The sequence below is a fragment of the Opisthocomus hoazin genome, chromosome 9 (assembly GCF_030867145.1).
Source record: "Opisthocomus hoazin isolate bOpiHoa1 chromosome 9, bOpiHoa1.hap1, whole genome shotgun sequence".
Taxonomy (NCBI): Eukaryota; Metazoa; Chordata; class Aves; order Opisthocomiformes; family Opisthocomidae; genus Opisthocomus; species Opisthocomus hoazin.
In genome coordinates this window covers 2,305,484-2,328,595 of record NC_134422.1, presented here as the reverse complement: position 1 = coordinate 2,328,595, position 23,112 = coordinate 2,305,484, and the positions used below count along the sequence as shown (strand labels likewise).

Sequence of the window (23,112 nt, the reverse complement as noted above, 5' to 3'; positions counted from 1 at the left end):
TTCCAGATTGTGGATGCTGTCCCGGTCCCTGTGCGAATTACAGCATTCCCAGCTGCAATACATTGTCTGACTGTACCATGGTACATTCACATCTTTCCTCTGCATGTGCTAGATTGTAAGCTTTCTATACAGTGTCATCCAGCCAAAGAGAGACTGTTGACAGCAGTAACCTTTGCAAAGGTTTCATAAATGTTAACTTACAATTTTTCAAATTTACAAGTGAAAAATAAATAACCAGACCATAAAAATGTCCCAAAGAAAATGGTAAAAATTTAATTTTTGGTATTATGCTACTAAGCAATCTAAAACCATGGTTATTATTTTCATATTTAAATACTATGGAAGATATTTGAAAATATTTTCTATTTACATACTTTCGAAAAAATCACATGAAAGGCTATTAAAATGTCAAACAAATAAATGAAACACATACATCACTCAAAATTTCCTGGGCTTTTCTGGCTTGAATAACATCATTTTCTTCAGGTGAACAATTCCAGTGATGGAAGTAATTTCGGTATTCGAGATCACTGAGGATATACTGGCACTTCTTGGCTAGCACATGATTCATCATGTCACTTGGAATATGGACATTTGCTTTGGTGTCTTCATAATTCTTTCTGTATGCCAACTAAAAAGGGAAGATTGGGGAAAAGGCAAGAAGAGAGAATAGTGTTTTTCTGCACAATTTTGATAGGCTACAGGTTATAGCATAATCTGAGGCATGCTTTCTGGACTTTGTGGCTGAGCTCCAATGGGATTTAACAGGATGCAATCTTAACTTTGATATGAATCACCACTTATTCTGATGAGGTTCTAGAAGGACAAGAATGACCTTCTTCACTTGCAGATTTAACAGCTGGTGAGAAAATTAACAAGACTTCAAGATAAAAAAAGTCATATGCTAAAAACATGATTTTAATCTAGTTAAATCTCCCTATCCAAATGAAGACAGAATATTTGGGATTACACTACCTTTATGCCCTGCATGACATGCTATAAGTACAGTAGTGATAATAGCAAAACACCAAATGTGCATTTGCTTTTCCAGTTCTTAAATTCCTATTTCAATTCAAAATTAATACTTTTTTTTCTGTAAAGCAAGAGCATCCCAAGTCATGTAGTATTTCTTACTGCTCAGATTCTTAAATGGAAATAGAAAAAAGTTTTTTCTCTATTCTAGTATGTCTAATAGCTAAACAAACCCCTTCCTTACCTCCTAAAAAATTTCAAGTTCAATTATCCAACCCACATACAAAATAACCATTCCAGAACATAAACATGTTGAAAATACTTTTACTGATGTTACTAAGCATTGCATTATTTATGTTTAGACACGTTACACTAAAATAAAGAAAATGGAAAATACTATAGCAAGACTAATTCTCTTCTTACCGCGCTCCTCATTTTCTGGAATGCTAGCGAATGAATGACACTGGGGAAATCACCAATCTCCTTCCCAGCCAGGTAATGGCCTTTCAACTTCTCATATATTTCCTTATATTTAAGCTGCAAAATATTAACGTAGAAATGTTAAAGTTCATTCTACCAACATATAGGGGAAAAAAAGAGAAAGAATGGAAAAATCATACTAACCTCACTATTTATGTAGTTTGCACGCTTCGCTCCAACAACTGGAATATATTTCTCATCCAAAGTATACCCAATGGGCTTGCTAATTTCCCAAGCATTTTTATAAAGTTTCTAGACAAACAAAACACATACAAGTTTTGATAAAAAGTCCATTACAGTTTCCAAGAAACCTGACCCTGCCATTTATACGCACGTGTAATATGACTACTTTTATAGAGTAGTTCCTTATTCCATGAATTGTCCCAGTAAAGTAAATGCAGAATGCACATTTTGAACACTTATTCAGCAGGAGTAAGGCAAACAGAATAAACGTTCCAATTCAGGAAGGTACCTGAGCACAAATTCGAGCTGATCTCTGCTTTCTTTACTGGATTTGGAATTCAGCATTTCTCATCCAGAAGAGTGATGAAAATACCCATAATGCAGATATGAATTCTTAACAGTGCCATATAAAATTGATAATTTTATAAATACGTGTTCAAAATTGTGAAAAATCTTCAAGTAACACTATTGTTTATTATAAGAGCATTAACAGTGTCAGTGGCACTTTTCTAATACATCATGTTTTGGTTTTTGTAACATATTAAACATATTTACCTTCAGACTAAATTATGAAGCACATACTCACATGAATGAAGTCACTTACATTTTCAGAAATAGAGATTTTCCATTAATCTTACTGAGACTACTCAAAAGCAACTGCTTAATAATGTATATCATCTACAATTTTCCTCTCATAAAAAATAAACCTAAATTTCATCAGTAGTCTAGGAAGATAGTATTGGATGGAATTATAAATTGCTTTTGTCACACAAACTCTAGTACTACTACTACTACTGCTATTACTACTTCCAAACACCACACAGCAGTGCTTTAAGATCAGTTCAGTAAGTAATTATCCTTATCCCAATGATCAAACTGGGAAAAACTGAAAAAAAAGAGATTAAATACCCTTCCAGTGCCACCCAGTAGACTAATGACAGAAACAGAAATAGAACAGTTTGCTGAAGTCCACTCCACACTCTGTTGCTTCCAAAACAAACAAATTAAAGCTTATTTAGATATTTATCAAATTTTACCTCACTGTATAGTAAGGACATGTCTTTGGCATGGTTCAGCGCAGGAGTATCATCAGACCCAATATACTGGCCTTTCTCAAGGTTAAATGTTTCTTTGTATTTCAGCTACAAAAGAAAACAAACACAATGCTAATTACACATGAGAAATAAGTTATCCCAAGTAGTCCATCTATCAGGAGCAGACATTAATTTTCTGTTACGTTATTGTATCTTCAGTAATGTTGTGTAGTACACTGCAGTCACTACAGTACACAGGCAAATGTGATCAGTATGTCACACCACAAAATCCACACAGTATTCTAGTGAAGTTAAGCACACTAATAAGTAAATACAGGTTAGTAGGGACACCAGGAACTCCACTAGCACTATACAACTAGCTGCTGTTCACCAAGAACAGGACTCAATTTTAAACTACTGTAAGCAAAAGCTGTGTAAACTCTAAATAAGGGATATGCTATATTCTTCTACAGAAAAATGCAAAATTATTTTGGATACCAATGTTCTGTTGTTCGTTTATCACTTCTTGCTTATTTACCCCAGTAAAAGTCTATTATTAATGAAGCACGCATATGCACACACACATACATAACGCTAAACATAGTGTAGGTTAGCAAAAGCAATTAAGTAGTCTACTAACAACAGTTTCTATCTAAAAAAAAGTACATACATCACTCTGATTGACAGAGTTAATCTTTGCCAAAACAATGTCAGGAGTGTCAGCCACACTGGTATAATTGGAAAAGTTATCCAGGGCTTCTTTCGTATATGCTCTCTGCAAAGAGATGAGATACCTTCTTAAGCACTGTGCATGACAAAGAAAAGCTGATTGCATAACTGCTAAAATATTTTTTCTTACCTTGTTTATCAGTTCTTGTGCATTCTTAACTTTCTTGTGTTCCACTGAGTCCAGAGGAATCCAGCCACAGCCACGAAGCCATTCCAAATCAGACTTATAAATATTCTAAATCACAAAAGGTAATAAAAAAGGAAAGAAATTGTTTAATTCAGGATGACATTTTTCAGTCTTACATAACATGGACAATATACTTTGACCAAACTAAGTGGAAATTACACGGTATGCCTGTAACATCACTTACATCACTTTGCAGATCGTAGGCCTTCCTTGCCTGAATACAGTCATTCTGGTCAGGATGGCACGTCCATTCGTGCAGGTGTTGGCGGTAGTCAATATCGCTGACCAAGGTCTGACATTCCTTTGCTGCTACAACTGACACCATATCCGGAGGGATGTGAATTTTGGACTTTGTTTTGTGATAGTCTGATTTGTACAATCTGTCATTCTGGATCTCGCCTGCATGCTCAAACCACACCAGTTTTGGATCATCTCTCATGCTGGCAACTCCAACATAGTGACCTCTTTGTTTGACGTAGTCAGCTTTGTATTTAAGCTGATGGAAGAGGGGAGAAATATGTGTAAAATCAGCACTGATTATATCTGCTCTGTTTTTAACCTGTGAACAGCTACAGTCTTGTCAACACAAAGAATAGATGAGACAGTGAGTTGTCAACTCCAGTCTTAGGTTTTTGGTACATGACCAGATGAAAACACGACACAAACAGAATGTTACTTTGTCTAGTCCTTCCACTTCAAAATACATAATTTCCTGGACTAATATGCTACCATTTTTCAGTAAACAGTATTTTCAACACAAGAGGAAAGCCTTGTTGGAAAACATTTGCTAATAAGTGCATTTAGCCTCAGTTTTGTAATAGATTTTTGTAACAAATTATTTGAGAATGTCTGAAGAGTGGATGCTTATTTAAAATACTTACATCACACTGTTTTGATAAAACATATATTCAAACTAAGAGTCAGGTAATAATTTCAACGTCCATTATGCAAAAGTTTAAAATGTAATGTGTGTGCTATCTTACAGTTTTTCAAGGAGGACGCCTCCATAATATGCCAAGAAGTGAAGAGCTATATATTATAATCATAATACCACTTCAATTATTGAACATTTATAAAATATGGAAGTCAACCTTAGTTGCTTTTGAAAGGATTGCTTCTGGAGAAAGTGAAGGTGGAAAGGAGACTCTGACCTTTCAGCACTGATATCTGTAAAACCCACAATAACATAGATGGCTGAATCGTTTGGAGGACATTTGCCCCTAATGCAAAGCTTTCTATGTCTGTTGTTGAATTTGCAAGGCCTTTTACATTTCCATGCTTCCAAGAACTTGAGAAAAATTATTACCTCACTTTGGACATCATTGGAGTGTTTGGCATGAGAGATCTGCACAGTGTCAGGAGGTAAGAGGTAACCAGTGGCTTTTTCTTTCTCCCAACTTTCCTTGTATAAATTCTGTGGAAAATAAAAGTGAGGAAGAATTCAACACTACTATAATAATAACTATTACCATATATGTGTAACCAATATTAAAGTATAAGGACTATGAATCCTTCCTTTAGGATGTTCTTAATAAGGCAATTTTTCTATATTCCTTAGAGTTATTAATGTAAGTAGAAACTGTCCAGAAGAGATCACGCACCTGATTAAGAATTCTGGCTGCCTCTCGGGCCATATCTAGCTGTGGTGTATCTGTTAGAGTGTAATTTGACTTGACCTCATTCCATGCTTTGTGGTATTTAACCTAGAACAGAGAAAGAAATTACCGTCTTGCAGCACACCATCACAAATTGGGAAAACATAATACCAAGACCCATATTGTATGCACAAAATAACGTATAAAACCCTGGATTTGCAAGGCTATTAAACATGAGACATTAAATATACATATAAATGGATACTTTTTAAAAAAAGAAATTATACAAGACAAGAAATTACAAAACTTCCCAGAGAAAACTTTGAAAACTTGTTCCAAGGCAGCTGGATGGACAGGGAAGAATCTTCAGAAGTGTTTGACTCAGGGCAATAGATTTTGAGCTTTTTAAGAGCAAATCTCTTTACTCAGCATGACCTCTATGTGAATGCAGCATTCTGGCATCTCCCAACCACAAAGACCTGCACTGTCACGCTCCCGAGCACAGGACATGCCCAAGTGTGTACATGGTTGCACGGCAGTATGGCGTTCAATTCAACCGTATCATCGTTATTGCCAACATTTTACCTTGAGTTAATGTGTTGAGCCTGGCCTGTCCTCTGGCAGAAGCATACAGCGAAAAAGAAACACAAACTCACAAACTGAGAGGGGGTCATGTCATTTCATGTTCACCGACCAGCTCCTCACAGACTAGCTTCAAAAACATATAAAGAATGGCAAGCTGCCAGCACATGAGTTTTGCTCATGTTTATTGTTACATGGTAGTTAACTAAAAAGTGTAAGATCATAGTGGCATAAGTGAGAAGGATTAAACATTATGGTTGCCAGAGTGCAAGAGGCTATTTGTGTTCATGTTGTCAATGATCAACAGTAATATCAGTCAAGACTGAAAGAAGGGACTGGCTGCAGAACTAGCACTGGCTTTTCACATGTCTAGGAAAGATATTCTGCTTGAGGAGCTTCCTCCCTCCTAAGTGATGGAGATAAGCTAGTAAAGTCCTGTTCATCTTTATGTCGTACATTTACAGAATTCCCAGAGACGGATCAAGAATTCTTTGCATTTTTTTTAAAGATAAAATAAACTTCCTTTTAAAGATAAAATCCTACCATGTAAATACACAGACCAAGTTAACAGCCCAGAGACATGCTAGAAAACTTACATCGCTAACAATTTCACCACTATTCTTTGCTGTGATATAATCAACTCTGTCCACCACTGGAGTAAATGGAAGCGTTTCAGCTTTTGTACGGTACTTTCTCTATATGGGAGAAAAGATGAACAGTCAGATTATACTAGAATATTTTCTAGTTAACACAGAAATTCTGAATACATAGACAAGAAAGTTTACACGGAAAGAAAAACTCTCCATACACAATGAATGCTGTGGAAATACTCTAGCTGTATTTTTTATTTTAAAAAACATTGATGCATTTAAAAAGTAAAAATATGTTAAACTGCAAATACTCTTAAGAAAATTTTAGTATTAAAAAAACATTTTGTTACCTCATTCAAGAGATCTCCAGCATGTTTGACATGGTTGATTCCAACTGAATCATTTGGCAACCATCCAATACCCCGTAGCCATTCTAAATCAGATTTGTAAATAGCCTGGGAAAACAAAATAGGGTCCATGCTGTTAGCTACAATTCACTGTACAATCCAGCAAGATTCATAAATAATGGCACTTACTTCCACTGATTAAAAGTGCAGTAATTACAACATAAGCACTATATCTGAATTTATCACTCTTCAAACATGGCAATATACAGCAGTAACGTTGCATTCCTAATAAACAGCAAAGCCAATACACTGAATTCAGCAGAAGATCCCCACTACTTAGAGCTGAAGCAGACTATGAGCAGACAATACAGTAATAAGTTAAGTTTTCATGTTAACTCACATCACTCTGAAGATCATAGGCTTTCCTCGCCTGTATGACATCATTCTGATCTGGAAGACAGATCCACTGATGCAAGTAATGACGATAATCAACATCACTGACCAAAGACTGACCATGTTTCGCTGATAGGATAGATAGCATGTCTGCTGGCAGGTGGCACTGTGTCTTCCATTTGGCAAAGTGTTTCTTGTACTCTAATTCGCTCTGAACTTTGCCTATGCCGAGGGCAAACTGCATTTTTGTATCTGCTTTTGCATTTGGAACTCCAACATAATGTCCTTTCTGCTTCTCATGATCCAGTTTGTATTTATACTGGGTAAAGAGCAAAGATCACCGTCACTAACAGTTATCATGAAATAGCTCTTGAAGCATATGAAGAGCTAGATGCCTCTTTTGGCACTTACATCACTAGCAATTTCTCTAGAAGCTTTGGCTGCCTTGATTGGGATTGCATCTGCTCTCAAATCATAACTGATCTTCAGCTCATCCCAAGCTTCTTTATACAGTTTCTGAAAAGACAGCAAAATGTCATACGTATGCTAAATATTCTGGCATTTGCCATTAAAGAAACACATAGTTTACTGCCATTTATTTGCTGAAATACCATGAGAATTTTTTGTGTGCTACTCTTGCTCCTAGACATAAAAACTGCTGCAAATCTTACTGCCTTTCAAATACGTACAGTAGCTGCAACACCAGTTTTACAAACACTCTTCTATGCAGTACATGCTGCAAAAGTTCAGAAAATATTTATATGCCTTGGCCTCTCATCCATTTCAACAAAACATTATCTCAATGCTGCATGATATTAATAATTTTTGAACAGCTGTATGTGAGTATTTATTGTAAAATGTCCAAATGGTTTAAGAATACTCAGCAGAGGGAAGGGAATGTTGCAAGCCCTTTACGTCAGACTTCAATGATATTTACGTGACTCAATCTTCAGCTTTGTAAGTAACATCTTGGAATGTTCAAATTCACACAACACACATACTGTTTTTTAGAAATGTAGAAAATAGAATGATAAGCATACCTGGCTATAATTAGCAGCATTAGTCTTGGCTAGGTTGATTTCAGGTGTGTCTGGCATAATATGGATCATAGTCTTGTCCTTTTCCCAGGCTTCTTTGTATTTTGGCTGTTAAAAGAGTTCATTTTATGATATTGTAATAATGGAATTTCACTTGCCAATAACATAAATTCCCATAAATCCCTCCTGAATTATCATCTCTAAAATATAAAATATCTGGAAAAGCATTAATCCTGATTCAGAATACCACTGACGAATTTTATATTTTAGCAGTGAGATTTCTCTTTAACTCTTTACAGCCTCGAAAAAACTTTAAAAACATTGTAACGTACAATGCTGACTTGTTCCGCGTTCACTTTAGCTAGAAGAACATCTGGAGAATCAACAACACTGGTGTACTTCAGGCTTTCAATGGGTGTACGATACACATTATCACTCAGGAGATCCTGGGCATGCTTCACTCTCTTAACATCTGGAGAGTCATTAGGCAGCCAGCCAATTCCACGCAGCCATTCTAGGTCTGACTTATAGACAACCTATATCAGAGAGGGTCAGAAAAGGAAACCATCATGTTTAAAATGACTGTCATAGTTATTTTAAGCTATACAAAGCAGTATATGTTTTAGAAAATGTCAAATCAGTCAGAGCTAGATTAATTCTTTTTATATACAAGAGATGTTCACTATCATAAGTAAAATACAATCTGGGAACCAGGTTTTAATTAGATAATTTATAAATAATACATTCTAAACCTTATGTAGTCAAATAGAGGGGAAACATGTGGACCAAACTGCCGCTAATGATGATGAGTATTATAACTCAAAAGAGTTTTCCTGTCCCCTCCAAAATAATTGCTCCTCTAGTCACTTCAACAATTTACAAGTCCAAACAAAAAATCAAACATCTGACAAGGAAATTTGACAAAAAGGAGGAAAAAAATGGGTTATAGAGGTAAAAGGGACTAGAGCTAGCTGGCATAACTCCTGAAGTGGTATCAGACAACATTATTTAAGTTTCAGTGGAGCAAATCCTTCAGCAAGGAACTTGAATTTCACCTCCAAACCTCATAATTGAAGCAGAGGAAGAGTGACAGATGTTGAGTGATAAGCAGCAAAGCCAAGTCAGGAAATCAGCTGCACTGACTCCTCCTGCTTTGAATTTGGCCATTTAAACATCTCACCTACTATCTCACACAGTTTTCTTGCAATTAAATAAATTTCAAAGTTGACTCAGACAAACAGGAGTAATAAAATGCACCTGATTCCAAAGAGGCAAACATGTAATTTGGTAAGTCCCATCAGAGACAAATCCCTCACCCTCTCCAAATCACAATTACCCAAAAGCCTATGTAACATAGCAGATAGAAGCTGAAGCTTTTATACAATTAAGACGTAATACTAATACTTTTTAAAGGATAAAAAGAACAGATAATAGCAATAAGATGAAAAACTAAAGAAAACAGTCTAACAAAAAAACCATTGTGACTCTATAATACCAAACAACAAAAAAAGGCTATAACACATAAAATAGCAACAGTAGTAACAGCCACATCTCTACACATACGCACATCACTCTGTAGGTCGTAGGCCTTCCTTGCTTGGATCACGTCATTCTGGTCAGGCAGACAGGTCCACTGGTGAAGGTAGTGGCGGTAGTCCACATCACTGACTAGTGTCTGGCACTCCTTGGCTGCCTGCACTGACATCGCATCGACTGGAATGTGGATCCGGGCCTTGGAATCGTGGTACGCCTTCCTGTAAAGGCGGTCGTTCTGCAGCAACATGGCACGCGCAGCCCACGACAGCTTGGGATCCTCCCGGGCAGTTCGGCACCCGATGTAGTGGCCCTTCTGCTTCTCGTGTGTCTCTTTGTACTTGTACTAGAAATGCAGAAACTACATCAGCAGCCATGTATCGCTCACCTGGACGTTACTAATGAGCTAAAAGCTTTCAGCTTCCTAAGCTGCCAACCCTTTAACCTGCAGTTCACTCTGTTCTCCCAAGCTGGACATGGGAAGAGACAGACACAGAAACCCCATTAAGAGAAGACCTTACCTCACTGGCAATGTCTCTGGAAGCCTTGGCGTGTTTGATGGGAATGGCATCAGCTCTTATGTCGTAGCTTTTCACCTTGGCCTCATCCCAGGCCTTCTGATAGTGTTTCTGTAAGGAAAATTCATAGCCCTTGTTACATGCAATCAGGACTCTATGACACCAATGGCTTCATTTGAAAACTACTATGGAAGAGCAACTGTCGTACTCCTCATTTCATAATGTTTCACATGAATAATGATTATGTTCTCTTACGTTGCTGATGTTGAGAGCATTGGCTTTGGACTGCAGCATTACAGGAGTATCGGAAGGGATGGAAATCTGCGTCTTATCTCTGTCCCAGGCTTCACGGTACAGATGCTAAGGAGAAAGGAAGCAGAATGACATTTCACTACGGTCTGAACATTGAAAATAACCCTACCAACACAAATTCTTTAGCAATTCTGATTTGCAATAGTTCCCTATTCAGCATTCCCATGGTACAAATTCCAGTCTCTACCAAAACAAAAAGAAAGGTCATCACAGAAATGAAAAGTAAGTGAAAGGCAAGCTTACGTCACTGATCTGCAGAGCATTGATCTTAGCCTGGACAACGTCTGGCGTGTCAGTAATGCTGGTGAATTTCAGCTCCTCTGGCCGTGTGCGGTACAACCTCTCATTCAGGAGGTCCTGGGCTTTCTTTGCTTTCACCACATCCACAGAACCTTCTGTCAGCCAGCCGATGCCGCGCAACCACTCCAGGTCTGACTTGTACACGTTCTACAAATAAACCAAGGGTTATTGCCACTGCAGAAACGACTCCACATACAGAGAGGTTTGTACAAGGCTTTCCCCAAGCTCCTTCTCTCACAGTTATACAGCAAGCAGCCAAAGACACTGTGCTGTACCAGGTCCTTTCCACACACAGCTAAATCCTGTTTCGGCACAGCAGCAAAGGGACTTTCAAAGGTACTTGCTACATGGAGAGCAACGTCACAATCTGCAAGCAAACTGCAAGCAAACTGCAAGCAAACATTCGACAGCGGACCAAAGAAACATCACTTCCCTATGAACTGCCCAGAACACTTCTGACCCCCAAGCTGAAAACGCTACCGAGCTGCCAAGGATCATCCAGAGGAATTAAAATAAACATACCAGGACTGACGGCAGGCTCGTGAACGTGCACTTGAAAGGGTATTTGCCCAGTCACTAACAAACAGAGCCTCACACACCTGCCGTAAAGCTTTTCTACAGTTAAGCTCACTCACATCACTCTGTAGGTCGTAGGCCTTCCTTGCTTGGATCACGTCATTCTGGTCAGGCAGACAGGTCCACTGGTGAAGGTAGTGGCGGTAGTCCACATCACTGACTAGTGTCTGGCACTCCTTGGCTGCCTGCACTGACATCGCATCGACCGGAATGTGGATCCGGGCCTTGGAATCGTGGTACGCCTTCCTGTAAAGGCGGTCGTTCTGCAGCAACATGGCACGCGCAGCCCACGACAGCTTGGGATCCTCCCGGGCAGTTCGGCACCCGATGTAGTGGCCTTTCTGCTTCTCGTGAGTCTCTTTGTACTTGTACTAGAAATGCAGAAACTACATCAGCAGCCATGTATCGCTCACCTGGACATTACTAATGAGATAAAGGCTTTCAGATTACTAAGCTGCCAACCCTTTAACCTGCAGTTCATTCTGTTCTCTCAAACTGTACATGGGAAGAGACAGACGCAGCAACCCCATTAAGAGAAGACCGTACCTCACTGGCAATGTCTCTGGAAGCCTTGGCGTGTTTGATGGGAATGGCATCAGCTCTTATGTCGTAGCTTTTTGCCTTGGCCTCATCCCAGGCCTTCTGATAGTGTTTCTGTAAGGAAAATTAAATGGCCCTTGTTACATGCAATCAAGACTCTATAACACCAATGCCTTTATTTAAAAACTACAATGGAAGAGCAACTGTCGTACTCCTCATTTCATAATGCTTCACATGAATAACAATTATGTTCTCTTACGTTGCTGATGTTAAGAGCATTGGCTTTGGACTGCAGCATTACAGGAGTATCGGAAGGGATGGAAATCTGCGTCTTATCTCTGTCCCAGGCTTCACGGTACAGATGCTAAGGAGAAAGGAAGCAGAATGACATTTCACTATGGTCTGAACACTAAAAGTAACCCTACCAACACAAATTCTTTAGCAATTCTGATTTGCAATAGTTCCCAATACATCATTCCCATGGTACAAATTCCAGTCTCTACCAAAATGGAAAGAAAGGTCATCACAGAAGTGAAGGGTAAGTGAAAGGCAAGCTTACATCACTGATCTGCAGAGCATTGATCTTAGCCTGGACAACGTCTGGCGTGTCAGTAATGCTGGTGAATTTCAGCTCCTCTGGCCGTGTGCGGTACAACCTCTCGTTCAGGAGGTCCTGGGCTTTCTTTGCTTTCACCACGTCCACAGAACCTTCTGCTACCCAGCCGATGCCTCGCAACCACTCCAGGTCTGACTTGTACACATTCTACAAATAAACCAAGGGTTATTGCCACTGCAGAGACAACTCCACATACAGAGAGGTTTGTACAAGGCTTTCCCAAGCTCCTTCTCTCACAGTTACACAGCAAGCAGTCAAGGAGACTGTGCTGTACCGGTCCTTTCCACACACAGCTAAATCCTGTTTTGCACAGCAGCAAAGGGACTTTCAAAGGTACTTGCTACATGGAGAGCAATGGCACAATCTGCAAGCAAACTGCAAGCAAACATTCGACAGCGGACCAAAGAAACATCACTTCCTTATGAACTGCCCAGAACACTTCTGACCCCCAAGCTGAAAATGCTACCGAGCTGGCAAGGATCATCCAGAGGAATTAAAATAAACATACCAGGACTGACGGCAGGCTCATGAACGTGCACTTGAAAGGGTATTTGCCCAGTCACTAACAAACAGAGCCTCACACACCTGCCGTAAAGCTTTTCTACAGTTAAGCTCACTCACATCACTCTGTAGGTCGTAGGCCTTCCTTGCTTGGATCACGTCATTCTGGTCAGGCAGACAGGTCCACTGGTGAAGGTAGTGGCGGTAGTCCACATCACTGACTAGTGTCTGGCACTCCTTGGCTGCCTGCACTGACATCGCGTCGACTGGAATGTGGATCCGGGCCTTGGAATCGTGGTACGCCTTCCTGTAAAGGCGGTCGTTCTGCAGCAACATGGCACGCGCAGCCCACGACAGCTTGGGATCCTCCCGGGCAGTTCGGCACCCGATGTAGTGGCCCTTCTGCTTCTCGTGAGTCTCTTTGTACTTGTACTAGAAATGCAGAAACTACATCAGCAGCCACGTATCGCTCACCTGGACATTACTAATGAGCTAAAGGCTTTCAGATTACTAAGCTGCCAACCCTTTAAACTGCAGTTCACTCCGTTCTGCTGAGTTGGACATGGAAAGAGACAGATGCAGCAACCCCATTAAGAGAAGACCTTACCTCACTGGCAATGTCTCTGGAAGCCTTGGCGTGTTTGATGGGAATGGCATCAGCTCTTATGTCGTAGCTTTTTGCCTTGGCCTCATCCCAGGCCTTCTGATAGTGTTTCTGCAAGGAAAATTCATCACCCTTGTTACATGCAATCAGGACTCTATGACACCAATGGCTTTTCTCAAAACCTACTCTCTTGGAACTAACAACTTGGGTGCCCTGTTTGTTCGCTGTAACTGACAGGATTACAATAATGAACCTAGCAAGTGTCTTAACAGAAAACTCATCACCCAGTAGTTAAACTAGGGGCAAAATTCAAAACACCGAGAGGCAGCCTAACTATTCCTGAAAACACATCACAACTTCCCATCTAACAGACTACTGCTGAACACATGCAGTATGTTTGGCTCACAACATAGGCCCCAAACAGGCATTCCAACTGACAGGGTGTACACCTCAATGACCAATTCCACATGACCCTACAACAGTCAGAGGATCTGCCCACACACACATGATTGTGGGGTCATAGGTACCAGCGACAAAACATTTGATCTACTGACAAAATATATCCAGACTCTACTTAAGTTATGAAGCCTCCCGACAGCTGCTAGAGTCTTCTTTCTTCACCAGTCCTTTTTAGTCCTATCAAGAAAGTGAGTGCATGCAGAGAGGCTCAATCCATTCACAAGACTGAAGAGAAACCTAAGTCCCTCCATGTGTCTAGAGACACCCAACCTTGTCCAGGACATCAAGCCCAAGAACATGAGGGCTGCTTCTTTAGTGGCACCTTGGTCCACAGCAGCTTCACAAGCCCAGCTGGCAACTTTATCTTTAGTACAGATGGGTAAATGATGTGCTTTTTCATTCATTTTTGTGACTGTGGAAATTCATAAACTGAATGCTATTGCAGGTAACACTATAAGGAACTTTTTAAAAAAAACAACTCAAAGAACGAGCAGGAAGTACAAAAACAGTAATCAAAGAAAGGGCAGGACCGAAACAAGGGAAGTGAAATGTCTGTTGCAGTAATACTTGAAATATTTCACACCTAATTCAATCACATCAGGTACTTCTGAAAAATATTTAACATACTATCAACATCAAGAAATGCTGGGAGTAGATACTTTCCAGGCAAAGCCACAAACAAGTCCTGCTGAAAAATGCAAAATGGGAAATGTTTCCAGCTTTACAGAATCTCCAGTGTGTTAGTCCCATAAAACCAGTGAGTGAAACAACACAAATCTGCAAGACGTGTCAGGGCTGATGCGTCTGTGGACTCCAACAACTCCTCCATGGAAAGTATTTGCCAGTTTTTGTCAAAGGGAGGAGTAGTTGTGTGGACTTGCACACCGAACTTCGGAGTTTGCTCATAAACACACAACCCATCAAGGAAGCCAGGCAACTCTGTCAATCGCCCCCTCAGGAACCTGCGCAGTCTGATACGAAAGGCATCAGTGCTGGTATGCTCATAGAAGCAGTTCTACCTATTTCACATTCATGGGGACTGAGAGAGCTTACAATGGAATGGCTTTCAGACCAAAACCTTGGGCATCCTTGCATAATGAATGTCTGCTTCACTAAGAGTGCTTGCTGATTAATCAACAACACCGACTGCCTACAGAGCCGCTAGTTGTAATCTATGTTTTAGAATACAAGAACATTAGAATAAGGTGTTAGCACACCACCATTTAGAGCAAAATCTAAAAGACACAGCCCAAAAACTGGAATAACAATTGCCACTCAATTTTGTAAGACGTCAAATGCATATCATCTCATTCTCTTACGTTGCTGATGTTGAGAGCATTGGCTTTGGACTGCAGCATTACAGGAGTATCGGAAGGGATGGAAATCTGCGTCTTATCTCTGTCCCAGGCTTCACGGTACAGATGCTAAGGAGAAAGGAAGCAGAATGACATTTCACTACGGTCTGAACACTGAAAATAACCCTACCAACACAAATTCTTTAGCAATTCTGATTTGCAATAGTTCCTAATACATCATTCCCATGGTACAAATTCCAGTCTCTACCAAAATGGAAAGAAAGGTCATCACAGAAGTGAAGGGTAAGTGAAAGGCAAGCTTACATCACTGATCTGCAGAGCATTGATCTTAGCCTGGACAACGTCTGGCGTGTCAGTAATGCTGGTGAATTTCAGCTCCTCTGGCCGTGTGCGGTACAACCTCTCGTTCAGGAGGTCCTGGGCTTTCTTTGCTTTCACCACATCCACAGAACCTTCTGTCAGCCAGCCGATGCCTCGCAACCACTCCAGGTCTGACTTGTACACGTTCTACAAATAAACCAAGGGTTATTGCCACTGCAGAGACAACTCCACATACAGAGAGGTTTGTACAAGGCTTTCCCAAGCTCCTTCTCTCACAGTTATACAGCAAGCAGTCAAGGAGACTGTGCTGTACCAGGTCCTTTCCACACACAGCTAAATCCTGTTTCACACAGCAGCAAAGGGACTTTCAAAGGTACTTGCTACATGGAAACCAGTGGCACAATCTGCAAGCATCCTGCAAGCAAACTGCAAGCAAACATTCGACAGCGGACCAAAGAAACATCACTTCCCTATGAACTGCCCAGAACACTTCTGACCCCCAAGCTGAAAACGCTACCGAGCTGCCAAGGATCATCCAGAGGAATTAAAATAAACATACCAGGACTGACGGCAGATCTCATGAACATGCACTTGAAAGGGTATTTGCCCAGTCACTAACAAACAGAGCCTCACACACCTGCCGTAAAGCTTTTCTACAGTTAAGCTCACTCACATCACTCTGTAGGTCGTAGGCCTTCCTTGCTTGGATCACGTCATTCTGGTCAGGCAGACAGGTCCACTGGTGAAGGTAGTGGCGGTAGTCCACATCACTGACTAGTGTCTGGCACTCCTTGGCTGCCTGCACTGACATCGCGTCGACTGGAATGTGGATCCGGGCCTTGGAATCGTGGTACGCCTTCCTGTAAAGGCGGTCGTTCTGCAGCAACATGGCACGCGCAGCCCACGACAGCTTGGGATCCTCCCGGGCAGTTCGGCACCCGATGTAGTGGCCCTTCTGCTTCTCATGCGTCTGTTTGTACTTGTACTAGAAATGCAGAAACAAAGTATTAAAAGAAATAGAAAATCTTGCATGAATTTCCCATAATTTCATATTCTACTGATCACAAATTTATTTTTTGTGTTATGAAATATACTCCTTTAGAGTTTAGAAATGCCTAACACATTCTTGCTCCACAGCTTTTATTTAGTTTCATTGTAGTTCATTATTTTCTGATATCTGCTTAATGTCAGGATTTATAACTCAGTGTTGCTGTTGGAAACTTTTGACCATTGTCTTTCTGCAATTTTTTGTAGGTTTTCTAGATGAATCTGTTACACCATGTGTTTTTATGTTGTTCACAGCTTATTACTTTATTCTTGTTTCCTAAGCTAACTGAAAATAAACGTAAAGGAAGGACATACATCACTTGCAATATCTCTTGACGCCTTTGCACTTCGGATTGGAATTGCATCAGCTCTCATGTCATAACCCTTCTTTTTGGCATCTTCCCAGGCTTGTATATAAAGTTTCTACACAAAAGAAGAGAGAAAATGGCTTCTCAAGATTCCAAAAGATGTTATTTCTACATTTCATCTTTTTTTCTTAAAATTTTAATGGTTCTTTATGGCTAGAGATGCTTACTTAATTTCTGAATTTCCATTACTTTAGTATATTTTTAAATGTTCTTACATGGCTAACGTTAGCTGCATTGGCCTTCGCTAACAAAATTGTCGGTGTGTCAGGCATGACGTGAATTGATGTTTTGTCTGCATCCCAGGCTTCCGTGTATAAACGCTAGGAGAGAGGAAAACACATTCCTTTAAAAAGTTTCTTTGGGTGTGTCATGATGGAAAGACTGCAAATTTGAACACAGTAGTCACCAAAAATATATCCATGATATAAAAGAAAAGTAATCTCAAAGCAGAACAAGATATATATAACCAAACTAATTCATTTGTCCAAAGAAAGTATTTTACAAACTGCAAGGGGTAGTTCAAGCAAGGTTTAAACACCCTGACATAGCAAAGCTTCTCATTGAACAGCCCAAGAAGGAAACTTTTTTTGTTCATTATTTCCCAGGCTAAGTTGGCACAGCAACTGATTGATTTAGCATTCCTGTAGGAGGAAAACTATCTTCATTATTCTGCCGTATCTGTACAAGTTGTTTGATTGATGTTTCTTATTACAGAGAAGGAGTAGCTACTGTGTGACTTTCATCCTCCAGGTCTGAGATAAATTGCAGAAGCTTCACTTCCAGAAAACATAAGCTATTTCCTCATAACTTGCTCATCGTGCAATACATCATTCAGTCAACAATACATCACCATAGCAGCTGCAAGAAGAGAGTCAATATTCTGCTGCATCCTATCTTATAGCATGGTCATGGCACCACCACCTCTGGACATACCCTAACACCTCGCTTGAGTATTTTTTCTGCAGATTTCACAGTATTGTCTAAGAACTGCAAGAAAAATTTAGCCTGTTCTGTCAGAGGTGAGCTTTGTATTAAGTAGCACTAACAAAATAGAAAAAGCTTATAAAACATTTAAAAATAGGATTTCAGCTGGGATAGGAGAAAGAGGGAAATTCACCATCATTTTTTGTATTACTCTTGAAAAATATGCAATTTAAGTGATTTTTTTGGGCCATTTTTACTAAGTGTTCAGTTCAGACAGAGCTAAGAGCTTTTCTGTGCAAAGGCTGAACTCGGACACTCATTTTCTCAAAGTCCACAACAAAACTGTTTAGTCTTACTTTGCAGTTTGTATTGTTCATCTCAAGTTCTAGTAGCTAGCAATACTACTGATTTTGAGAACTACTTCCTCCCCCCAAATCTCACCTTGTTCATTATCTCAGCATTTTGCTTGGCTAAGACCATGGCCAAAGAGTCTGTCACACTAGTAAATTTAATTTGGTCAGCTGGCTGACGATACTTCCTTTCACTCAGGATTTCCCCAGCTTTCTTAGCCTTCTCAACTTCCATGGAACCAATAGGAACCCATCCAATACCTCTTAGCCATTCCAGGTCTGATTTGTAAACAGCCTAAAAAAAATTGAAAGTTCATTATATACATGCAAATATGATCAAATATTAAAATAATTATAAAAAAGCACCTCCTCGTCTATACAAACAATTGTATACATTTCTGCATAGTCGCAGTATATGTTTTGCAAACATTTGTTATTTTTGAAGATTTAGTAAAATAATTATTAAATAACAAAGGGAACAGCGTTATTGAAGAACTCTACAAATACCAGTTCCAAACAAATTATACCTCAGGCTAAGGACTGAGAGAATAGAATTCAACATAAATTTGGTGATAGGATATTAAACATTCCACCTCTATCAACATGTCTGATGCAAGCGACTAAGGCATATTCTATGTCTTTCAAAAACTATATTGTACAAGACCCAGTATATTTAAAGATGTATTACAAATTGAACAAATTGCTCACATCACTCTGTAGATCGTAGGCTTTCTTAGCATGGATAACATCGTTCTGGTCGGGCAGACAGATCCACTGGTGCAGATAGTGGCGGTAATCAACGTCACTGACCAGCTCCTGACATTTCTTGGCCAACACGATTCCCAGCATGTCCACTGGGCTACTGAAGTGTGTCTTTGTCTTCTCAAAGGCTTTCTTGTACTCCCTGTCACTCTGGATCTTGGCTACGTGCATCGACCACATCATCTTCGGGTCATCCTCTATGTTACGGGCCCCTATGTGGTGGCCAAGCTGCTTCCGATAGCCTTCTTTGTATTTGTACTGAAATAAAGTATATTCATATTCACATGTTATATTTATAAATTAATAAATAATACACACAGTTTAGCATAATCATTAATATTTTGTTAGAGAAAAAAATTATTTAGGTTTTTCTACTGTTTTATTATTTTTCTCCTAAAAAGGATTTTTATTACAGATATTATCTTCGATTTTTAATATAACACACTTTCAGTTAGCTAAATGTTTATTGTCACATACCTAGTAACAAGTTTGATATTCCACATTCTTTTATCATTAAAACTAAAATGTAAAGATTAACTTATTTTAAAAGCGTATTACAAAACACCTTGATGAACATAGTCTGAGTTGGTCTTAACACTAAATATCAATCTTAATAGAAAAACAAAGAGCATAAAAAACTGCTATCCTCTCTGCCCTTGGTGATGTTTCCTCATCACAGAAGCAAAACCTGTCATAGTCATTGCATATTTTTTTTCCTGCTTTTGTATTCAGACATCTTGAATTTCAATATGACACTTCGGCAGAACTATTTTTTCCTCAGGAAAAGACAACAATTTTGAACTTTCAGAATTGATTTACTAATAGATCTATTTTGGGAAGAGATTTTAAAGTATTTCCCATTTTGAATCAGAAGTTTGACTAACTCTGGCATAGAGTTGTACGCCTTATTGATCATCCTACTACAACATCCATGGACATCAATGGAACTATTATTAGTATAGAAATAGTATAGAAATATAGGTACAGAAATATAAATATAGGTATAGAAACAATCATCCTATTATTTTATTTATTTATTACTGTGAAATATACCTCATGCACAAAAATACTGGCTATCCATTCCTTTCATGTACTAAAGGCACGCAGGAGAATCAGTGGAATTTCAGTATTACTTATTGTGTAAACTTAAGGTATTACATTAACAAACAATGGAACAAAGATCCTGATTCTTTTCTGTTACTAAATCCATATACATGATAAAAAACCTGCTTACATCACTGGCAATCTCTCTGGATGCTCTGGCAGCTTGAATAGGAATGGCATCAAAACGCAAATCATGACCCTTCTTCTTTGATTCCTCCAGAGCTAGTTTGTACATTTTCTGTGAGCAAAATATTCACATTTTAATTTCAAAAACAAAATAACACTTCAGTTATGCACATCTGTGTAATAAACAAAATAAGTCCCTAAACAACACTGTTAACATTCAGACAACTTAAATATCTGAACACTGCTTTGTCTTCTTGAGAAAATAAAAAAATGCAGATTTCAAAAATCTTGTAACTGTATTGGAGACACTTGGAAACTGGAAATCATTTAGGGAAAGCAAAGAAAGGAATAGTCTAGAAGTTAAATTATTTAGTTCCATACCTTGCTATGGAAATTATTTCTCGTTTATGGCAGACATTTTGAAAACTCTATTAGATACCCAAGGGGTAAGTTGTAGAGAAAGAACAACTCTGATTTTAGCAGTGGAGCTGGCAATTTGTGAAACTAAACAACTCGACAATACTATAATATTAATTAAAAGTCAGAGACGACAAAATTGTACTCATCAGAAATCCTTTAATTCTCTCAACTCTTCACTTTTACATACCTGACTGTAGTTTAATTGATTTTGTTTAGCTAGCAGGATTTCTGGTGTGTCAGGCATGACATGAACCATGGTCTTATCTTTATTCCATGCTTCAGTGTATAAACGCTATGAAAGAATACAAGAAGAGATTAATATTTCATTCCAAAAGAAATTAATATCTCATTAATCAGGTAAAACGTATAGCTAGTATAGTAGGTAAAATCACAAGAAATACAGCATGGATAAATGGTTATGTATTTAATCAGGTAGAGATGTCATTATTAAAAAGATAATTTATATGAGGAAATTTAACACCACTTTGAAAACTGTCACTTTACTTAAGAATAAGGAAAAAAACCCCAAGCATTATTACTGCTCACTGTACAGTCATGTCAAGGAAAAGATAAAATCGTAATACGCAGAATATAATGACAAAGCTGAGTCATCCATTACATGGCCTAATAGTTTTGATGGAAATAAACAGAGTACACTGTTTGAAAATACATCATCTCAGAACTTCAGCATTATTTGTGATCTTTAAATTTCCAGTCCTGTCTCCACGGTTTAGGTGGAAACTGCTAACATGTTACCTAATCGAACTGAGACTCACCTTATTCATTGTATCTGCATTCTGCTTGGCTAAGACCATCTCTAGAGAATCAGTGACGCTAGTAAACTTGATTGTGTCTGGGGGCTGACGGTATATTTTATCACTCAAGATCTCGCCTGCCTTCTTGGCTTTTTCAACATCCAAGGAACCAATTGGGACCCAACCAATGCCCCGCAACCACTCAAGGTCAGACTTGTAGCAGTTCTATTACAAAAAAAATACACACGTTATTCTAATAATAACAGTAATGCAATTTACATGGTGCATCTTTTCACAGTTAAGTAACCTCACTATCAACTTTTAATTCAAATTGATTCAAAATCCTGGAGAAAACCTTAGAAAAAATAACTGCATTGCATTTACATTAAGAGTGAAACCATTATCCAAGTTTCACAGAATGGCAAATGACAAATAGCTCAAATTCTGGAATTACAGTATTTAATTTAAATATCAATTAATTAATATATCATACTGGAGATCTGAGTTTCAATTAGCCATGAAACTTAAAATAAAGTCTTGAAAATTTGGTTCTACCATATTGGTATGTGAGGCCTGGTCCACCTATGTAAAACAGTAAATACATTCCTCACCAAAAATTAAATCAAAAGGAGCTTACATCACTCTGTAGATCGTAGGCTTTCTTAGCATGGATAACATCGTTCTGGTCGGGCAGACAGATCCACTGGTGCAGATAGTGGCGGTAATCAACGTCACTGACCAGCTCCTGACATTTCTTGGCCAACACGATTCCCAGCATGTCCACCGGGCTACTGAAGTGTGTCTTTGTCTTCTCAAAGGCTTTCTTGTACTCCCTGTCACTCTGGATCTTGGCTACGTGCATCGACCACATCATCTTCGGGTCATCCTCTATGTTACGGGCCCCTATGTGGTGGCCAAGCTGCTTGCGATAGCCTTCTTTGTATTTGTACTGAAATATAAATCAAGATATTATATTTCTATATCACCCCCAAATATCAGTTACTCCTATTAAATATTTCTAATAGTAAACTCTCCAAATTCGTGTACAACCTACAGTCAAAAGAGCCAATCTGTCAAAGCAATTCTGGGATTTATAACATGGATTCTTGCCTTAAATTTTTGAGATTTGAGTTAGAACCATAAAGAGATTTTTTTCAGTAAGTTTTTTTGAAAAAAAGCTCTTCTGTAATATTAGTGAGAAATATTCCTATCTTATTAAAGTTATTTAATCTTTATTAAATATATTAATATACAAACTGTTAACATTTAAGATACAGGTTTATGAGCTATAACATTAACATGATAGCAGCATTGTATTCACAGAATCACAGAATGGTAGGGGTTGGAAGGGACCTCTGTGGGTCATCTAATCCAACCCCCTTTATAACTTTCCAACATTTCATTTTTACAATTAAATCTTTGAACATATATAATAATTTGCTTCCAAAAATCTATTGTTTGAGATCACAGTTTAATTGTAATGCCTTTTACAGAATCCAGTTGATAACTTTCAGGTCACAGAGATCAGATG

The 23,112-nt window shown here is 38.8% G+C and overlaps 1 protein-coding gene across 16 annotated transcripts in view; it reads right to left on the bottom strand.

Annotated features, from left to right (window-relative positions):
* NEB (nebulin) overlaps positions 1 to 23,112 on the bottom strand; it is a 127,999-nt gene that overhangs the window by 51,725 nt on the left and 53,162 nt on the right. For all 16 annotated transcript variants that reach the window (XM_075429673.1, XM_075429677.1, XM_075429678.1 and 13 more), the window contains 36 exons: positions 22,219 to 22,530; positions 21,603 to 21,806; positions 21,014 to 21,118; positions 20,411 to 20,518; positions 19,123 to 19,434; positions 18,506 to 18,709; positions 17,356 to 17,460; positions 17,088 to 17,195; positions 16,399 to 16,710; positions 15,708 to 15,911; positions 15,408 to 15,512; positions 13,633 to 13,740; positions 13,146 to 13,457; positions 12,468 to 12,671; positions 12,168 to 12,272; positions 11,915 to 12,022; positions 11,428 to 11,739; positions 10,736 to 10,939; positions 10,436 to 10,540; positions 10,184 to 10,291; positions 9,697 to 10,008; positions 8,462 to 8,665; positions 8,133 to 8,237; positions 7,504 to 7,608; positions 7,100 to 7,411; positions 6,703 to 6,807; positions 6,359 to 6,457; positions 5,187 to 5,288; positions 4,892 to 4,999; positions 3,770 to 4,081; positions 3,529 to 3,633; positions 3,340 to 3,444; positions 2,673 to 2,777; positions 1,597 to 1,704; positions 1,396 to 1,509; positions 434 to 631 (listed from right to left, as the gene is read on the bottom strand). In XM_075429673.1, the coding sequence (XP_075285788.1) occupies positions 434 to 631; positions 1,396 to 1,509; positions 1,597 to 1,704; positions 2,673 to 2,777; positions 3,340 to 3,444; positions 3,529 to 3,633; positions 3,770 to 4,081; positions 4,892 to 4,999; positions 5,187 to 5,288; positions 6,359 to 6,457; positions 6,703 to 6,807; positions 7,100 to 7,411; positions 7,504 to 7,608; positions 8,133 to 8,237; positions 8,462 to 8,665; positions 9,697 to 10,008; positions 10,184 to 10,291; positions 10,436 to 10,540; positions 10,736 to 10,939; positions 11,428 to 11,739; positions 11,915 to 12,022; positions 12,168 to 12,272; positions 12,468 to 12,671; positions 13,146 to 13,457; positions 13,633 to 13,740; positions 15,408 to 15,512; positions 15,708 to 15,911; positions 16,399 to 16,710; positions 17,088 to 17,195; positions 17,356 to 17,460; positions 18,506 to 18,709; positions 19,123 to 19,434; positions 20,411 to 20,518; positions 21,014 to 21,118; positions 21,603 to 21,806; positions 22,219 to 22,530 (6,144 nt within the window). The remainder of the gene's footprint in view (positions 1 to 433; positions 632 to 1,395; positions 1,510 to 1,596; positions 1,705 to 2,672; positions 2,778 to 3,339; positions 3,445 to 3,528; positions 3,634 to 3,769; positions 4,082 to 4,891; positions 5,000 to 5,186; positions 5,289 to 6,358; positions 6,458 to 6,702; positions 6,808 to 7,099; positions 7,412 to 7,503; positions 7,609 to 8,132; positions 8,238 to 8,461; positions 8,666 to 9,696; positions 10,009 to 10,183; positions 10,292 to 10,435; positions 10,541 to 10,735; positions 10,940 to 11,427; positions 11,740 to 11,914; positions 12,023 to 12,167; positions 12,273 to 12,467; positions 12,672 to 13,145; positions 13,458 to 13,632; positions 13,741 to 15,407; positions 15,513 to 15,707; positions 15,912 to 16,398; positions 16,711 to 17,087; positions 17,196 to 17,355; positions 17,461 to 18,505; positions 18,710 to 19,122; positions 19,435 to 20,410; positions 20,519 to 21,013; positions 21,119 to 21,602; positions 21,807 to 22,218; positions 22,531 to 23,112) is intronic.